This window comes from Crocodylus siamensis, chromosome 6 (assembly GCF_052110815.1).
Source record: "Crocodylus siamensis isolate JL-2025a chromosome 6, ASM5211081v1, whole genome shotgun sequence".
In the NCBI taxonomy this organism is placed as follows: domain Eukaryota; kingdom Metazoa; phylum Chordata; order Crocodylia; family Crocodylidae; genus Crocodylus; species Crocodylus siamensis.
In genome coordinates this window covers 8,759,544-8,779,000 of record NC_143400.1, presented here as the reverse complement: position 1 = coordinate 8,779,000, position 19,457 = coordinate 8,759,544, and the positions used below count along the sequence as shown (strand labels likewise).

The following is a 19,457-nucleotide window of genomic DNA, read 5'->3' as shown; positions in this document are numbered from 1 at the left end:
GACTCCAGGAGCTGGAGACTGAAGGGAGCCCTAGACGTGCAGCACTTCTGTGGCCCTGATTGTCTTCTCAGTGCAAACCAGGAGTGACTCCAGGGAGCCAAAAGCGCCTGCAGCTCCTACAGAGGAGACGCAGCCTCCTGCCTGCACGCCTGGAGGGGCAGAGCAAGGGGAAGCGGAGCAAGAGACGCCGCCAGAAAGCCCCAAGCCCCTCAGCCAGCACAGGAGAGCCAAGCAGGGGGCCCTGAGAGGCACCCAGGTAGCACTGGCTGCTGGCACCGGAGAGCCGGCTGGCTCTGCAAACCACCTCCGGGCTGCTGGACCTGTGGGGCAGTGGCCCAAAAACATCTCATCTGCGCACGGCCCCTGCGCTGCCCCTGGCAGCTCCGCACCCCCGAGAGCCCAGCCCTCGCCTCGGCGCAGCCCGCCCATTCCCAGCCCACTCTGTTCAGGCCTGTTCAGGCAGGGCCTGGGCCTTGCCCCGGGGAGCCGGCGGCCTGGAGCCCAGCCAGCCCCTTCGTGCAGCCAGAAAGCTCAGCAGGAGCAGCAGCTCCCCCCGCCTGGCGGGGAAGGGGGAGGAAGAGCCGGAGGCTGCCCCCTTCCAGTCAGGCACCGAGACCCTCAAAGCCAGTCCCTGTCCTACAGCCCCGGGCTCCTGCAGAAGGGGGTTCATCCAAAGCATCGTCATGGAGCTGTTCGTGGTAATGCCGGAGAGGGGCTTATGTACTGCAACACACATGTACACATGTGTGCATGTAGACATATGCACACACACACACACACACACACACACACACACACAAAGTCCTGTAGAGCTGAACCTCCCAACACTGACATATATCCGCCCTACACTGGCATAAATCCCCCCCTACAGTTCATCACCTTGCACATACGTATGTACACACGCACAAACACAGCCTGTGTCACCTGAGATAACCATATACACATGCACGCACACACCCCCAGCATCCCAAGATAACCCAGTATTAACCATGACCTTCCCCCCTTTCTCCAGAGTAGAGAAAGCCCCTGGTTTGCCAACACAAGGACACTCGGGAAAGTTAACCTGGGTTTTAAACTGCATTTGAGTCCCGTGCGGATGCTCTTGCAGCGGAGGACGCTACGGTGAGCCTGACCCGGGATTTCCACACAGGGGGTTAATGGAGTCTAACGGGGGGTCCCTTTACATTCACACTTGTTGTTAATTTAGATTCATTTCCTCCAAGGTCCCTGTGTGGACAAGCCAGGGTTTCCAGGACAGAGGGAGGCCTCAGCAAGGGAAGAAACAGTCCCATCTCCAGCATGAAGGAGAGCAAGAGATGTCACACATGTGTGCATGCACACGGGTGCGCGCGCGCACACACACGCACAGAAAGAGCTACCCCCACCCAAGACTTAATTGGACGCATTTACTCACACCTTTAATTAAGAGAAATTACATGCTTTGGCGCAATGCTGACTCTCTGGGGCCAGGACGGGACATTCAGCTCCTGTCTGCCGGGAACTTCCCTGCCGCCTGCAGAAGAGCTGCCGGGCTCCCGGTGCACAGACGTGATCCCCCAGAAGCAGTCTCCCCATCCTGCCCCACCTGACTCAGTCCCGGGACTCCTGGGTTCCCTGGGGCTGCAGGCAAGCTCGGGGCCTGCAATTATCCACACCAGCCCAGGGTTTGGGAGGCTTGTTGCAAGCTCTATAAAGCCCCCGAAGTGCAGAGCTTCCTGCACCAGAAGTGGCCTTGTCTCCCTCCCCTGCTCCTCCTGCACGCTTGCAGCTCACCCAAGTGCTCCGGGCAGCAAGCGCAAGAAGTCCTCCAGCAGCCATCCCACAATGCTTAGTTCCCGACCCCCCCGCCCTTCTGCACCCCACCGAAGGAGAGACAAGCAGAGGGCAGACCAATTCCTAGGCAGACTCCGCTGGAAGAACAGGAAGAGAAAGCCTCCTCCAGAGGACCCCTTCTAGGCGTCAGTCCGCTAGCTACGTGTCTCGCCTTTTGTCCTCTGCAGAGGCAGCCACACGGGGCTTGGGCTCATTGAGGGCAGCACTCGGGGTCACCCCACAACGGGGGAACGGTGTTTGCCAGCATCGAGGACCACGTTCCTTCTTTCTGGCCCTACCATTTATTCCCTGGTCTTGACTTTCGATGGGACCCTTCAGCAGGGCTTGCAGAGACCCCAAGGGCAGCATGCAGCTGGTACTCGCAGACGGGGCCAACCCAACTGTCTGGCCAAACACACACGTGGATGTACCTTGTGGAGGAGCACCCTCTATCGAGGCTCAGCTGCAGCCCGTGGACTCTGGCCCAGCCGGCGCAGCTGCGCCTGGGCATGGCCAGACATGCATTCGCTAGAGGCAAGTGCTAACCACGTGCCGTGGTACAACACCCACCCAAGCACATCACGATCCTCCTGCGAGGAAGTGTTAGCAGTTTCATAGGGGCTGCGGGGACAGAGGGAATAAGAGCTTTGCCCAAGGCCGCGCAGGAGGTCTGTGGCAGGGCATGGAATAGCACCTAGGCCCCTGAGAGCCAGAGAAGTGCCCAAATTCACCCCCTCTGCCGCAGCGCTGCATGACATGCTGTAGTCCTGCACGAACACTGGCACTGTTTCCTTTAAGATTGTTCTCGCTGCTTAGGAATCAGCTGAACCGTGAGGCCTTATTCTTATTTTCAGAAGCCCTGGGCACCCACGGCTCCTGGCGGAGCCCAGCTGAGCTGCTGGTGCTCGTCCCTCTGGAGATCAGAGCTGCCCAATCCAGTGAGCAGCATTTACACTGAGCTTCTTGCCTACAGACCTCGAAGCCCTGTGCATCTCTGTCTTGCACAGGGCCCATCTCAGAGCTAGGAAGCCACCCCACGCGTCCTGATGCCATTTCACCTGTTCTAACCACCAGACCCCGACTCTCCCAGGCGCGAGGCTAGAACCAGTGTCCCGACTCTCAGTCCTTGTCTCTTCACGATTCACCTGTGCGCACATTACAGCTCTTGGATGGAAACAAGGCCCAGGAGTTCGAGCCCTCTCCTGCACCAAATACATTAGCGTCTTGTGTCACTTCCCCAAATTCATGGACTTTTTAAAATGGCTTGTAGGCCTAGCTCAGCAGAGACCCCGGGGAGCTGGAGCCTGCTCCAGGACTCACCTCCAGGCCCGCAGCCAGGTTGGAAAACTCACCCATTTCTGCTCCTCTTCTGCCCTCCAGTGTCTGCTGTACATTCTGCAGCAAATGACCTGTCTTAGCTCTCCAAGTTTCTTGGTGCTGACCCAGCAACCCATCCATCAGCCGGAGCGTCACAGAAGTCAGAGACAGGAAAGGTCCCTTCATCCAAGCACCCGGATGAGCGCAGGATCTCTGCCCACACCACAGTCCCCTGTGCCTGGGCACCTGATGCTCAGTACCCTGCAGCAGGGTCTCCATCAGCCTGTCCCCCATTTCCATACCAGGACAATCCTCCTGAATAATCCCCACTCCCATTCGGTCCTTTACCTCTCATTCATTTCACTTTAACAATCCCAATTAAATTCACCTAATAGCTCCTCCTTAATGTCACCCCGTACCCCTCGCTCATTTTACTCTATAGGATTTAGTTAATTTAACCTTGCTCTTTGGGAAATATAATCCCGTGGCTTGGAGCTGAGAAACTCCACAAGGCCACAGAGGAGCTGATTTAGGATTAGATGCAGTAGCTCCCCGCTGTCCTTCCTTGGCTCAGGATACTCTCAGAGGTGCAGATTCCCTGCTTGTAGCCCAGCATTGCCTACATCTCAGGGGGTTATGAAGAAGCCCACTCCATAAGGATATGAAATACCCAGCCAGCAGGAGCAAAGGCCTGGATGGTGGTAGGGGTTGGCCATGAACTTGAGGCTCATCAGAGCTCAAAGGGGCAGCAGGAAACGCCCCCTAGATCCTAAAAGAGCCTGGAGCTGAATCCTGGAGGCAAATGAGACCCTTGTCTCACCTCTGTCACCTGCGGAAGATCCCACTGCAGCGGCCCGTGCCAAACAGGTGGCGGAAATCACACGGGCACGTCTACACATTCATTAACGTGCTTTAGACTCCGTGCATTTTGTTTCGTGCTCGCTTCATGAAGTGCACAGTGCCTCGAGTTTCTGCACAGTAGCGCCGGTGCATGCTTATTTAGCAACGCTTAGTGCGCGTCAGCCTAATAACACTGCACAGTAGGCTATTAGCGTGGTTTGTGACACGGCACTGCTCAGTGTTATTAGGTTAATGCACAGCAAGCGTATCGTGTAGACACTGTATTCTTCAAATCAGACAATGTGAAAGTGGCCCCTGTAACTCCCCCCGCCCCTCCTCCCCCCCCCGGTCTCTGTGCACAGGGTTGGGCACAGCTCCACCCAGCGAATGCAGGAAACTCTCCAACCCCCCAGGGCTGGCTCCGCAGGGAGCCCCCGCCCCTGCCCCTGCCAGGTGAGGCATCCGTGGCTCTCGGGGCCCGCCTAGTGGCTGCATTACACAGAGGTTTGTCACGTGCTCCCAACATGCAAAATGCTTTTACATCCAGGAGTCAGGCCCTAGAGACAGCCCCTGCCCGGGTTGTCTTGGCCCATCATTCAGCACGGTTGCAGCAGGCTCTCTGCAGCCAGACCCCTGGGAACGGGCACTTCCACTAGTGCAAGAGGAATTCAAAATAGTGCAAGAGGTGTTCTTCTGCCCGCCAGGGGGCACCCTTTCCTCAAGAATGGACTCGGGGTGGCGAACTCCTGCCCAGGCCAGACTGGGACCACCCCCTTGTACAGTGCCCACGGCACCAGGTCCAGTCCACATGCCACCCACCGCACACACCAATCTGCTGTGCACAGCACACAGGACTGGCATGGGGGGGGGGGATACGTTGCCCGCCACATGCCAGCTGGACCCACCCTGCAGGCAGCACAGCATCAGTCTAAGGCACTTGCTGGTTCCCAGGCCAGTCCTTATCCAGTGGCCTTGGCACAGGGCCGGCCTGGCAGCATACCACATGCATCCTGCACCCTGGATCCCTTGGGTCACGTGCCGCATGGGGTCCATCCCACATGCCGCAGGCTCCGTGTGCTGTGTGCAGGGAGCATGGCATCAGATCCAACCTGCACGCTGGAAACGGGGCCAGGGCCGATGTGTAGAGTCAGTCCAGAGACCGACAGGCCAGATCATGCAGCTTCAGAAACCAGATCCAGTCCGCAGGCTGTGTTTGACACCCCTTTTGTTAAAGGAAGCTGCTCTGCTTGCTAGTATTTTTTTCCCTGATCCTACAGCAGGTGAGGCCATAAACCAGCCCCAAGGAAGGGACAAGTCCTCTCAGGGTGAGCTGCTTTGCTTTACTACCAGCCTCTTAATGTACAGTCATTCAAGCTGCCCCTTCTCAGTAAAGCAACAGAAAACAAGCATGCAATTGCCTCGAGACAACTCCAGCTCTGGGGTTTGTAGCTCAAGAGTGGGAGAGGTCCAGGTACAACCAGGGCCCCCTAAATACCCACGGTGGAGTCTGATGAGGAAGGACTGCTTCTATGTTTGTGCCATGTACCTGTGGCGAAGCTGAGGGGTGCCAGAGCATCAGTGTTAGAGCTGGGGGAGCTTTCCTAGCTGTTTTGCATTGTGCAGGCAAGCACGACATGCTGCAACCATTCGCATTTGACTGGGAATGCTCTTACTTTTAAAGTAAATTGGGACCATTTCCATGAACATTTGGGGGCTTGTAGAAAATGCCCCAGGGGCTATGGCACTGAGCCCTGTTCTCGGGCAGTCGAGACACTTCGACCCAGCACAGCAATTCTCCCTCTAGGATGCCAACTCCCCTGCATGCCTCATCCTCCCGCACAGCAGCTGGCACAGAGCCGGCAGGCAGGACGCAGTGTCCTCAGAGAGCAGGAGGGTGAGGATATTTAAATGGGCAACTCGGTATCTCTCACCCACTTGGGGAATGGGACAGCAAACATTTACTCAACTCTGTGCCCCCATAAGCCAACCTGCAGAGCCACCCCAGATAGGATCCCACCTCTGGCCCGGCTGGCAGGGGTCAGGACCACACACCCTGTCCTGTCCCGCTCTTTTGTTTTTTCTCCTCTCTTCTCACCCCAAATCATCCCTCCTCTGAAGATCTGGTGCCTCCTACTCAACAGCCTCTTCGCTTCCCCAGGCCCAGCTTTGCTCCACACCCAGCACCAGCCAGCTTGGTGACATCTGAGCGAGACAAACACCTCAGCTGTGTTTTCTGCTGTGTTCGGGGAAACAAGACTTTATGTCCATTCTTTGCAAAGAAAAGGACCCGATGCACCCGATGCCTCTCCTCAACTTCTCCCCATAAGGAAAACAGCCAGGCAAGGCTATGCACCGGGGCCAGAAGACACAACGATCCAAGGCATGGAGATGGTATTTGTGCAGGCAAGAGGTTTATTGGGGGAACTCTGACAGCGAAATACTCTCAGAGGCAGCTGGAGAGGGGGAAAGGACCAGTCTTTGACTGGGCTTCAAGCCAACCAGGCGGGGAAACCCCACCCAGTTCGAGCAAGCAAGAATTGACCCTAAACTCCGCTCCTTCACCCTCTCCCTTCCGCCGAGGCCCGGCGGCTCGGCGACTCCACGAAGGTGAATCCATTCAGGCTCTGCAGTTGCTGATGGCCTCAATTTTCAATCTTGGGCTTCCTTTCCTCAATCTGATTTTCCAGGGGGCAGGCAGCGGAGAGGGTGCTGCTGCTTCCAAAGGCGGAGACTTCTCTTAAGGCAACCCCATGCCCTGGAGGAAAGGAGAGCGCAATATAGCCACTGAGCCCCGCCACGACACCTGCAGCCCCGCATCCTGGGGAGCGGGTGATCCCAGCTCATGCCCTGCTCTACCCTCCTGCCGAACGTGGAGAAAGGGCAAAGCCAGCTCGGACTGTGGGAGAGCTTGCCTCCTGGGCATGCGGCCGGGAACTGTGGGAAGGGGTTGAAGGACTAGCAATAGATTGCGGGTCTTCGGGGCTTAGTTAATGTTATCCGAGCGAAAGCAACTCTCAAGAACCAACCCAGTCCATGAGCCAGGCCAGCTCACCTGGGCTACTTCCCTCCTGTGTGCGGGCGGGAGGTGGATGAGAAAGTAACACCCAAGAAAGAGCCTAGTGAAGCCAGCAAGGAAGACGTGCCCTAAAGCCCCAGGACCTGATATCCTGCTACCCCCCCAAGTTTCCCCCTCCAGCCATACCCCCGGTGGGAACACTGCCCCAGGGCCGACTGCCTGCCCCAACCCGCACACCTCGCCTGTCAGCCTAAGTCAGTGGCTTTACCATGATGGTGGTGAACCTTGTGGTGAATGGACAGGTTCTGCATCTCGGACTCCAGCCTGCCAAGCAGAAGAGAGGGGTATGAATTAGCAGGACATGAGCCGGCCAGGCTAGGCCATGCACCGAACAGAAGGCGGGTGCAGGCGGGGACAAGCGTGGGGCGTTATGGGCTTGCAAGCGCCTGTCGGTGCAGAATCACAACAGCTCATATGTGTGCCACGAGCCCCATGCCGCTAGCGAGTGCTGGAGACTCTCCTCGGCCAAACCAACAAGGGCCTCGATTTCAAAGCAGTTGGACCTGGCTGCCACAGGGAAGTTACAGGAGGCAGGGCAGAGACTCAGCAAAGCTAGATTTGAGGGATTGCATGCCCGTGGAGCTTTCCAACAAAGATTTAAGTGCATCCCATCCCCACTCATGGGGGCAGATCCCCCTTCCTGCCAGCCAGAAATACCCCCTCCCTCTGCTGAGCTAAGACGTCTGCCACCCCACTGGCAGCCTGCAGAAGACACATGAAGATGCCCCTTCTGCCAGCCGCCAGGTTCCTGCTGGAGCTGGGGCCTTCCCAGGGGGCACTTTGTGGCCGAGGGGCCAGGCCTGCCTGGGGGTGCAGGCGCTTGACAACAGCCACTGCCACGGAGACACCTGGCAGCAGAAGCAGTATGTATGGCCAAGGCCACTTGGCACCACTTAGACTCTGACTCATCCCCCTGGCAGGCTGCCCACCGCTACCCTGGCCCAGCTGCAGACGGAGCCCACCAGACATGCCGCTGCTTGGGGATGGCGAATCCAGATCACGGGCTGTTCCCGACAGCCAGAGGGTTGCACAAGCAATGCACAGGTAACAGCAGCCCCACAGGTAAAAGGCCAGCAGCCCAGATCGCTACAGCTCAGGGTCACTGGGGAGGGGGAGCAGCAGCAAGGGTGAGTGCAGGGAGCTTGGGTGCTCCGTGGGGCAGAGATATGTGGTCTGCAGCAAGGGGGTTGAGCTCTGGCCCATGGTAGCAAAAGATCACCAAGCCCTAGCCCGGACCATCAGCGGACTTCCCTGATGGCGGGTGCATCCAGGAGAGTCGTGCAAGGGTCCTGAGCTCTCGGTGCCCTGCACCCACCTGCTCTCCTCGCCTTCCAGCAGCTTCTGGTAGGTAGCAATCTCAATGTCCAGCCCCAGCTTGACGTTCAACAGCTCCTGATACTTGTGCAGATGGTGTGCCATGGACTGCCGGGCCTGCTGCATGGCATCCTCCAGCATCTGCAGTTTCTTTTTGGCCTCCTCAATGGGAATCTTGTACCGGTCATCAGCACTGGCAATGTTCTCCTTCAGCTTATTGCACTGCAAAGAGGCATGGGAAGGTTTCTGAGAAGACCTCGACTGGGCCAGCCCTAAGCTGGGTCTTCAACAGCAACAGCATCTCCTTAGAGAGCTTGGCACCAGCAGAAAAGTGGGGCTATCCACGGAGCCTCCATAAGATGCCCAAGAAGCTGGTCCCTCCCCTTCATTCCCACCAGCTCCTGAGAAATGGGGGAGGTAGGTGCCTGCAGCACTGAGTGTGCAGCTCTGGTGTCGCACCCTGGGGTATCAGCATGCTCCCATCCTTCCCTCTGGGGTCAGAGTATCAACGCCCAAAATAAGGGCTGGATCTTCTCAGGGACACAGGACAGGCAAAACCTCTAGCCCCAACCACCCCCATCCGCAGGAGGCCCCATCAGACGGCTCCAAGCTTCTGCTACACTCCCGGAGATCTAGGCATGGATCACGTGGAGGGCAGCTTGGGCACCCATCCCACCCTGCCAGGATGCCCCAGCCTCCCTGACCTGCTCTTTCAGAGTCTGAATCTCCAGCTGAATGTGCTGGCTCTTCCTGGTGTAGTCATTGATCTCTGTCTTCATGATCTGGAGCTCTTCCCCACGCCTGCCCATGGTGTCCTTGAGCTTGTTGTGCTGCAGAGCAATGAAAGGGACGTGATGGTGAGAAGGGCTCAGGAGCTTGTCCCCTGGGGCTGAGGCCTTGCAGTCTTGGGAGGCCTAAGAGGCCAGGCGGGAGCCTGTCCTCTTCCACAGCCACACAGTTGCCCATGGGGGGTGAGGAAACAGCATCTCCCATCCGACCACAGCCAGGTGGCCTGAGGAGCACTCCCTTCCCCACATGGTGAAGGAGGATCTGCCCTGACCCCATGTCTCCATCAAGAGGGAAAGGAAGGAAATGGCCACTAACATCACCTTCTGCTGCCCTGACGGGCAAGAGAGCTTTGACTTGGGGCCAGGCAGGGAAGTGAGAGCCACAAGAGGTTCTTGCAGGGGCAAGGTGGAATAGGCTTCCCAGGGAGGTGGTGCTTTCCCCTACCTTGGAGGTGTCCAAGAAGAGATTAGACAGGCACCTAGCTGGGGTTATTTAACCCCAGCACTCTTTCCTGCCTAGAGCAAGGGGTTGGACTCGATGATCCAGAAGGTCACTTCTGACCCTAGAAGTCTATGAGATCTGTAAGGTCTGGCTTGACCAACAGTAGGCAACAGAGGCTTCAGCCCTGCCAGCCAGGCTTGGTGCCCCACCAGAAAGTGATTTTTGCAAGATGGACACCCATCCCCACCACAGCCCAAATTGGCCATGGCCTTGCTCTCGTTCTTGCTAGAGGAAGATGACAGCTTAGGGAAGCAGGAGACCTCCCTCACCCTGTCCCTGTAGGCCTTCTCCACCTCCTTGCAGCTCCTCTCAGCCATCTTCTCGTACTGGCTCTGGGCCTCAGAGATGATGCCATCCAACTCCAGGCTGGGCTGCTGAGGCATGGAGATGACCACGCACTCCTTGTACATATGAACCTCGGCCTGGAGCTCATGCACCTCCTGCATAAAGAAGAAGAGAGCCAGCATCAGCCACATCTCAGAGCTACCCGCGTCCCACAAAACCTCACTGCTAGGTCTCAGGGAAGGTTTTTCCCACGCCACCTCCCAAATCCAGCTGCAGTGAGGTCTCCGTAGGGGATTCGTGACTCCCTTCTGAGGACTCCACTTCTACATCTAAGGTGCTCCCCTGATGCCCGCGGCTTCTGCCATCACCAGGGCCCAACCTGAGGGACTTCAGAGCCGATTGGCTGAACTCAAAGGCCACCTACGAGCCACCGTTTCTCCAAGCTGGGCGCCACTGAGCAGGGTCACTGCCCAAGCAGCGTCCGTCTTTACACCGAAGCGCTAGAGAGAACCCGAGAGTCCATCTGTGTCCTGCAGCCTCAGCAAAGTGTTTCCTTTATGTTCACGGCTTTCCTTGGAAAGGTTTCAAAGTGCCGCCTTTCACTTCATCAGCTCCCCTTTGCTTGCCCAGAAGGAGACAGGAGGGCTGGAATCGCCCCATCCCTTCTCCCTGCACCATTCATTATGGTACAGGGCACAGCCTCTTGCCATCGTTCAGCCCATTTCTACCTGCACAATCTCCAGCATCTCTTGGGAGCTCTTCCAGGCTCCTCATCTTCCTCATTCCCCCTCTCAGAGCCCTTCCTAATCCTACCATATCCTTTCTGAGATGGGGGACCAGGATTGCGCCTGGTTTCCAAAGGCCCCACCATGATATTTTCCAGCCTGTCTGTCTTTCTCCTGGCCATGATCCTAGGGGGGTCTGTAACAGGACAGCCATTGAAACCACCTCTCCCAGGGCCGAGCTGAGTGCCTAGCCCCTGGACCGTGTATGCTTTGCCACTTTCTCAGTCTGAAACTGCAGCACGGAGAGTGGAGGCTCTGTGAAAAGCCACTGGCTGCTCTGCTGAATTAGGAGGGTCTTCCATGGTAGGGGCATCGCACCCGCAATGGCATTCCCCAGGAACCGCAAAGAAACAGACCCGGCCTCGCTTACCGTGTCGTAAAAGTTCTTCAGGAATTCGACCTCATCTCTCAGCCTGTCCAGCTTGCCCTCCAGCTCCTTCTGGAAGATGTAGGCATCATCCACCTCCTGGGAAAAAGAGCCCAGGAACCCTTGAGTCAGACCCTGCCCTGGGCTGGGCATTGGGCTCATGCTTGTGCAGCTGCTGGCACAGGTCAGTGCACAGGGCACCGACACAAGTAATAAACCACCATCATTTTCAACACCTGGCACCACTGGAAGTGGCACGGACTCACCTTCTTCACCAGGAGAAAATTATTCTCCCTCTCAGTGCGAAAGTTGATCTCATCTTCGTACCTGTGGGGTATGAAGGGAACCAGTTTGCTACAGGGGTGGCTGGGAGTTAGCGACTGTGCAGACATTACGAGGCTGGGGGAGCCTGCTGGGTCCTCAGCTCTCCAGCTGAAGTCAGAGGGAGCTGTATCTGCCCAGCTCTGTCAGAGAGGCGCCAGCTATGGAGGAAACCAGGGCTCTGTGTTCAGCTCTGACACTGCCATGCTAAGTGACCCTGAAGAAGTCATTTGCCTGCCATTTTCCCTTTGTCTGGGTCTGTTCAGAGCAAGGACCCTCTCCCACGAAGAATACACAGCAAAGTTCGGGTAGGAAAATAGCATAAACTAGCTCCATCTAGCTAACAGAGGTAACCTTAGTAAGGAAGACATGGCAACCCAGGCTTTAGCATGGGCTAGTAACCAGAATACGAATCCTCCGGGGACGCTTGGCATGGATTCAGGTTGCTCACATGCAGTAAAACCCACACCACCAGTCCTGGGCGACCTGTGCTGGCTAACTAAGCTAGCCCAAGCATGCTAATACATGCTATCGTCCCGCCTTCCTTCAGCTTCATAAAACCCATCCCATGTGTCTGTTGTTCAGCCCCGGATGGAGGCAGCATCCATTTAGGGGGATCACGTTTAGACCGTCTTTGTGTAACCGCTGGATACAGACCTGGCTAGACTGAGCCACCTGGCCACCCTGTTAAGGAGACACGGTCTATACTCACTTCTGCTTGTTTTCATCCATAATATCCTGGAATTCATGCAGCTGCTGATGCAGCTTGCCTTTCACGTGCCCTAGGTCCGCCAGCTGCTTTTCCAGGTGGCTGATATACGTCTTGAAGAGGTTCTCCGTGTGCGCAGGGGTTGCTCTCTGGCTCTTCAGGATGCTACTTTTGGTCTCCAGCACCTTTTTGTGCTGCTCCAGTGAGCAGACCTGGGGAGAGAAGACATTCATTTCCTCTGTGCTCTCAACCCATGCTCCAGCTGAATTTTTGGTTACTTAAATGCCCCTTTAACTTCACACTGGCAGCAAGGAGCCTTCTGAAGGGGGGCAATCCAGGGCAGGAACACATGACACATTTATTGCAGAGTCACTTGATTTTAACCCGGGGTAAACTAAAGCAGACACAGACATCGTGCCTACCCTGACTTAAGTCACTCCACTCCGTATACAATATAACAGACATGTGTCCTCTTCCCTAGTTGCTTTCATTTTGGGGTAGCAGCTTGCCCCACACAAACTGGTTTCTCCCCACCTCGCTGGACCATGCAAGCGGGCACAGGCGATGGGATCTGGCTCAGAATATCCCAGCCAGATGGAAAGTGATCTGGCTCACATGGTTGTATCACACCGCTAGGGCACGTCTTCTTAAGAGCTTCCATTTTGTGTAAGATTTGGCTTGTCCGAGAAGGCCTCCCCAGTGCTTGGTATTGTCTGCCCATGGCAAATGTCCTGTGTCCCCCATCAGTGTCTAATCAGGTCCTATAATAATTAAACTTCAGCCACATACAATTCTAACCCACTCCACAGTCGAGAATGGCTTTTTCTCTTCCTGCTGTTTTCCAAGGTGAAATGTGAGGAAATATAAAGAAAGCAAAGATGGAAGGTAAGGATAGAGAGAACAGGGAGCTGTTATTCACCAGGTCCAAGAATGCAAAAACTAGAGGCAATGGTGGAAATGAAGCACCCAGACAAGCACCTGGCTGGGGTTACTTGACCCCAGCGCTCTTTCCTGCTCAGGGCAGGGGGTCGGACTCGATGATCTAATAGGTCCCTTCCGACCCTAGAAATCTATTAACTCTATGAACAGGTTCAAAACTAACAAAAGCAAGGACTTTTTTTGTGCAAGCATGCTGTTAATTTGTGGAACTTGTTGCCACAGGACATTGTGAGGCAGAGAGTGTAGCCAGATTCAGAAAGGGATTAGACAAATTCTTAGAGCTATCACATAAACCAGTCAAAGATGTTCCCTTCGACATCTCCAAACAAAGGATGGTGGGTGCTAAGGTGGGCATGACAGGGGATGGATTGACCTGCCCTGTTTATACAGCAGCCCTCTAAAGCATCTACTACTTCCACTGTCAGAAATGGCACACCGAGCTAGATGATCCATTAGCCCGACCCAGAGTGGCTTTGCTTCTGTTTTTATGAAGACAGACCTCTCCAAACATCATGTCCATCCTTGGCAGGGAGGCTGGAAGACCCAAGACTTACCCTTTCAATGAGGTGGGCAAACTGATTGTTGAGGTTCTTGATGTCCTCCTTCTCCTTGAACTTTTCCTGAAAGTAAGCGGGGTCAAGCCTATACTCAATGGGGTCCAGCAGGTCCGGGTTGATCTTCACAATAGCCTGGTCATCCCATGAGAAGCGTTTGTACCCCATTCCCAAATTACCATGGTCTTTCCTTCTCATCACGACAGAGATGGGGGTGGCAATCCTGGGGGTGCTCGGAGAGGCATAGGTAAACCTGCTGAAGGACGGATAGCTTGCCTGGCCCTTTCTGGTAGGGTAGAAAGACATGTTGGCACAACAGGCAGAGGGCAAGGCTGGTCTGTTGGCCAGTCAAAGGGCTCTGAAGACCGTGGATTATATAGGGTGTATATATGGTACAGCCAGGGGGGGAGGGGAGATGGGGACAGGTGTCTGAAGCATGTAAGTGGCTGAGTTGCAGAAGGGCAGAACTTCAGCGAAACCAAGGTTCATCAGGCACTTCCTCAACATAAACCCCACCTACTTAACCCCTCCATGGCTAGTAGGGAGCACACTTTTCACTACCATCCTGCATACCGGCATTTGAAAATAATCACTGCAAACACCTACAGGGCTGATTACCAGAACTGGTTACACTTGGGGTCGAACCACTTTTAGAACTGAGGGCTGAACAATGGGCTTTTCAATTAAGATGATCTTCTGGTAGAAAGCTTTCATTTTCATCTAAATAGCTCATGACATGTTTGGGGAGGGGTGCTTGTGTAACAGGACCATATGGTAAAATTAGTCATGTCTTTTTGGTTATTAATGGATGGTATTTTTTTAAAAACCTGCCTGTTTTTTAGCCAAAGTGTTTGTTTTTTGCATCCAAATGATCTTGCAGTTTTGTTTTTAGCTTCTTCTTGTGCATAAGAATATAGGCAGTATCATACCAATGGCCCAATGTCAGACCAATGGTCCATCTAGTCCAGCATCCTGTGTGGCAAGTAGGAGATGCTTTAGAGGAATAATGTATGTACAGGATATGTGTAGAGTGAGCCGCCTCTGTCAGACTCCCACTGGCATCAGCCCTTACAGATGATCTGTGAGAGATGAAGCCAGAAAACAAGCTGGAAAGAAGACATGGATGCCCACCTGGGAACTTTACTGCTGTTTTTCTTGTTGCATTGTTTGGCTGTCTCCTACAAGTCCTGGACAAAGCCAAGTCCCCATACTTGTGTTATTAGCTCTATCTCATGAGCCACCTTTTACCAACAGAAAAACCAGCAACTGTGAAGTGGCTTTGTCCTTATCTCCTGGGAAATCCCAGAAATGTTGCTCACAGCAGGGAATCATTTGATTAATGTTGATCAATCCATTTCTGCCTGCCTACTTGCTGTGTTTAATAACCTAATTTATCTTAACATGGGAGCAAAGGGAGGTAGGGGGGAAGAAGGAATGTCAGTCCCTCGTATCTGGAAGAGATATTACCACTCCACTCCATCAACAGCCTTTTCTACCTGAAAGGGGAATACAATAGCAGGTACCTTCCTTCAGCGGCCTCTGTTTTAAAAGTGTTCTTTAAAAGTATTTAAGGACGTGGTCACCATGCACTATATTGGATGCAACATAAATATCTCTAATAAAGAAGAGAGGAGAAAGATGAAGGAGCGCTCTAGAGGGTTGGCTCCAAAGCTTACTGCATTCAGTGGAAAGTATCGATGGATTTCAGTGAGCTGGAGTCATTGAAGGTAATTCTGCTTGGGTTAGAAAACAACGGAGTCAGTGCTCTTATCCCTCTGATGTTGTAGCTCATATTTATTCTGGATTAACCTTTGCCTTCCAGATTATTTCCTACCAGTTCATCTTCCAAGGTCACAGCAGGGGCTAGACTGTAACTCAGAGTCACACCCTACTCCTTCTGAAAAGTATTCTGCTGCAGCCCTTTGCAGGCCACACATATATCTTTGACTCAGCAGGTTGGATACTGCCTCCACTGCTCCACCCCTCCCTGTTTTGATTCCTCAACCCTGATCTCTAATTACTCATGAACTGCACCCTCTGTCCAAGATACTTACCCATGAAAGCTGTGCCCAGCACTATCACTTCCTGTACTGTCTTAAATGTGGGTGTGCTGCTGTTATCTGCTTTTATTCCAATGGTACCTTTGATAGCCACAGAATTTGAACCCACAGTTTGCACTGACTGACAATGGGAAGTGAAAAACCTGAGCCTCTTTATAAGCCAATCTTCCCATGGGGTCTAATTCTAGCTAATTCTTCATGATACGTTCAAACCTGCCATAAAAATGATCGGTATCTTGATCTCTAAAGTTAAAATATTTATCTGGATTAGATTAGATTTCCCTGGATTTCAATTAGCCTCTTATCTAGGGGACAGGCTGGATGTAGGGTCTTGCTTAGACTTGCTTGGAGTTTTTCATTCAAAATATGTTTTCAAGGATAAAATGTTTTGAGAGACAAGGACATTTCAAGGGAAAATCTGGTTTTGCTGAAATTTTAGGCGGGGTTCTGTTTTAAAAAAAAAAGCCTTTTCTTATTCCTGCTTCCAGACGATAGTTCTCAGTTTGTGATTTCAAAAAAACCCCCATGTTTCAACTCAGCTCATTATTCAAAATGTTGATAGAAATGAAAATGTTTTCATTGTGAGTTTTGGCAGGGATTAAAATCATTTTTTTTCCAACCAGCGATTACTGTAGTTAGACTGCTAATTACTTGGGATATATCTTTAATTGGGCTTGTACTGTATCTTAGTAGACCAGGACTCTGATCTGTCCCTGTGGCCATAAGTGAAAATAGTGTACAAATTGTAATCACAATAGATGAAAAGAGGGGAAATCTCATCATACAGTCAATGCACTTTGGCTTAGACCATAATGGAGCCAGGAAATATCATATGAGACCTGTACAGGGCGTGGACAGGTATCTTAATAACTAGAGAGTAATTAACCTACATGTTAATCTGCAATAAATGTATGCTGTAAAAAGGTGTGGACACAAGATTGACAGTCAAACTGGCCAGTTGTTATTACAGCACCTGACCTCTACATGCCAGCAACCAGTTGGCAAACTACAACAGGGGATGATAGTAACCAAGGAAGAAGACACAAGAAGTTGTTGTAGGTTGTAGCTCTACTACGTATAGTTACAGTGTGGCTTTCAGGGAGTAACTTGCTGGGATCAGAGTGAGTTATTGCAATATAGGACTGCATGTCAGATGCCTTTACGGCAGAGCAAACCCAGCATATGGCCTAGTAAATGCCATGTGTGCACCCTCAGGGAGGAATGGGAAGGCAGCATCCCTATTGCAAGGCACAGTTCAGATGTCGGCCCAAGGCAACCGTGACATTCAGACCTGAGATTTCGCGTTGACTGGCAGGAGCTGGCTGATAAGGGCAAGGGCGGGTTCATTTTCTGGAGACTCCTACTAATGAGCTAGAGTAAAAACAGGATTGATCCCTCATGCAGAAACCTGGGCAAACTAAAATGACTGCCAGGTGAGAGGGCAAAGTGTCCCCTCTGCAAATGTCAAGCCCCAGGGGTTAATCAGAGTGGGATTTAGGAGGAGTAGTGGCGATCAACCACATGAGGGGTGCAGAACCAGTCCAGGGGCTGGATTGGACCCAGGCCAGAGCCCCGTGCCACCTTTGCCCAGCCCCGTATGCCACAATCTGGTTCTAGGGCCCCACACCACTCCCACCCAGCCCCACCTGCCAGGACCAGGCTCCCCACTGCCCTGTGCACCTGATCAGGTGTGCCAGGCCACGGCCTACAGGGCTCCCCATGGATAGGGTGACCATAAGGAAATCCAGGGCATCCAGGATGCTGCCCCGCACCCCAAAATCAGCAGTGCTGCTGCAGGCAGTGGAAGAGGCCAGCAGGCAGGGGCGCACCCACCAAACTGGGCCCTGCCCCCCTGCAATTCCAGGACACTCATTTTAATCTTCACCAACTGGCCAGGACCAGCCTATGAAATCTGGGACTGTCCTGGCCAAACCAAGACATATGGTCACCCTACCCACGGATGTTTGAGGAGCCCCGCAGGCCAGATGGCATGGTGCCAGGGACCAGATCTATCCTAGGGCCAGGAGGTGAGCACCCCTGAGTTAGAGGACACAGAGCCCAAATCATTTTAGGAACATCTGGATGACAGTTAACCGCAGAAGAGGTTTTCCCAGGGTCTGGCCACAGCCCACAGCTGGCCATCCTCCATTTACCGGGAGCACTAACAGGGCAGTTGGCCATGTCCTGCGCTCCGAATCATGCCCCACTGACCATTTGTTGTCCTGGGACCCAGCTGCTCCTCCTGGCTCCCTCCTTGCTGCCTGTGTAGCGTGGCCATGCTTCAGGGAAGAGCAGCAGCACTCAGGACACCAGCAGGGAGATGCCCCTGAAGCAGCACCCCTGCTTGATCCCAGCTCCAGGGTGCTACTCTAAACTTCATCTCCAGTTACTGGGGTCTCCTTCCTTAGATGAAGGACCCCCTCAGGCCCTGATGGCCCTTTCCACCCCACCCCACTTGTAGCGTATCCACAGCTTGTTCCCCTGCCAGCTCGACATCAAAGTCAGCCTATTCCACGTGTAACCTGGGGAGACTGAGATATATCAATTGGGCATATAGACCTACCGCAAAACAGTCCCCCGATCACTCTGATAAGTGAGACCTCGTGTCCAAAGGCTGACGGGAAAGCCCCTATCTCAGCGGTGTGCCTTGAAATCCTTTCAAGGATGCCATGAGGACCTATGCAATGTCATCACTGTTAGGTCTGCAAACATGTTTCACAAGTCAAACCCAGGGGTTTCAAAAAGGAAACCAGAGTATTAAAGCCATTCGGCCTTGAGTTCTTTGCAACAGAAGAACAGCTCTGTTGTTTTTCTGTAGTCAAAAAAAGGAGAGCGAACTAACAGCTGGCATTTTCCAAGGGGTGCCTCAAGTCCAACGAGGAGTGCATTGAATCTAATGAGGGCGGCATTGCATCTAAAACAGTTGAGAACCGCTGCCCTATCCCACCAGGCTCCCTGCTGTTGATGTCTACAGCAGAATAGCATCAATCTGATGGGATCATATTCCTTGTGTCTGAACACTAGGACGCAGAACCAGAAGGGACCTCCTGGGTATTGAAGCTAGTCCCTTTATCACATCGTGTAATCCCCTTCACAAATGCACCAAACTCCATCCTAAACCAGATGTGCAGTCAAGAACCTCTTCCTTTTTTGTGGTTACAAACTGTTCATAGAGTCATGGATGCTACGGATGGAAGGGAGGGACCTCAAAGGATCATCGAGTCTGACCCCCTCCCTGTGGCAGGAAAAAGTGTGGGGGTCATGTGACCCCAACCAGGTGCTTGTCCAGTCCTCTTGAAGACCCCCAAGGTAGGGGAGAGCACCACCTCCCTTGGGAGCCCATTAGTGACCCTAACCGTGAAGCTCTTTCTAATGTCCAGCCTAAATCTACTCTCCATCAGCTTGCGGCCATTGTTGCTGGCTATTTCAAGGGATGCTCTGGTGAACACAGCATCTCTTATTCCCTGCTGCCCCCTCCCCCCCCCCCCGAGCTTTAATACCCCACTAACTAATCTTATGAGCACACTGAAGTCAGCCTTTCTGAAGTCTAGCACTTCTGCCCTGCTGCTTACTTTTCCTACCCTTCCCCGGATAATGAATTCAATCAAGTGATGGTCACTATCCCCTAGGTTGCCTTGTACCTGCAGATCCCCCACCAGGTCATCTCCCGTAGCCAACTCGAAGTCCAGCAAGATGTTCTCCCTAATGGCACCGTATACCTCCTGCGTTAGGTGATGGTCCTGTATTCAGGTTAAGAACTTACGTGAGCGATTAGATTTGGCTGACTG

General features: G+C 53.5%; 1 protein-coding gene across 1 annotated transcript; it reads right to left on the bottom strand.

The window, feature by feature from the left end:
* Positions 1–6,458: 6,458 nt before the first annotated feature.
* Positions 6,459–13,807, bottom strand: LOC149860891 (keratin, type II cytoskeletal 8-like). Its single transcript, XM_090053700.1, has 9 exons — positions 13,610–13,807; positions 12,120–12,328; positions 11,353–11,413; positions 11,090–11,185; positions 9,919–10,089; positions 9,064–9,189; positions 8,361–8,581; positions 7,254–7,309; positions 6,459–6,724 (listed from the first exon to the last, which is right to left on the bottom strand). The coding sequence occupies exons 1-9, from the start codon at positions 13,805–13,807 to the stop codon at positions 6,612–6,614; spliced, it is 1,251 nt and encodes a 416-aa protein (XP_089909826.1). The 3' UTR covers positions 6,459–6,611.
* Positions 13,808–19,457: the final 5,650 nt, after the last annotated feature.

Coding starts and splice junctions, on each gene's coding strand:
- LOC149860891 (XM_090053700.1), bottom strand. CDS start 13,807: ATGAGAAGGAAAGACCATGGTAATTTGGGAATGGGGTACAAACGCTTC. Junction 11,414..12,119: donor ATGGATGAAAACAAGCAGAA/GTGAGTATAGAC, acceptor CATACCCCACAG/GTACGAAGATGAGATCAACT. Junction 8,582..9,063: donor TTCAGACTCTGAAAGAGCAG/GTCAGGGAGGCT, acceptor GCCTCTTTGCAG/TGCAATAAGCTGAAGGAGAA.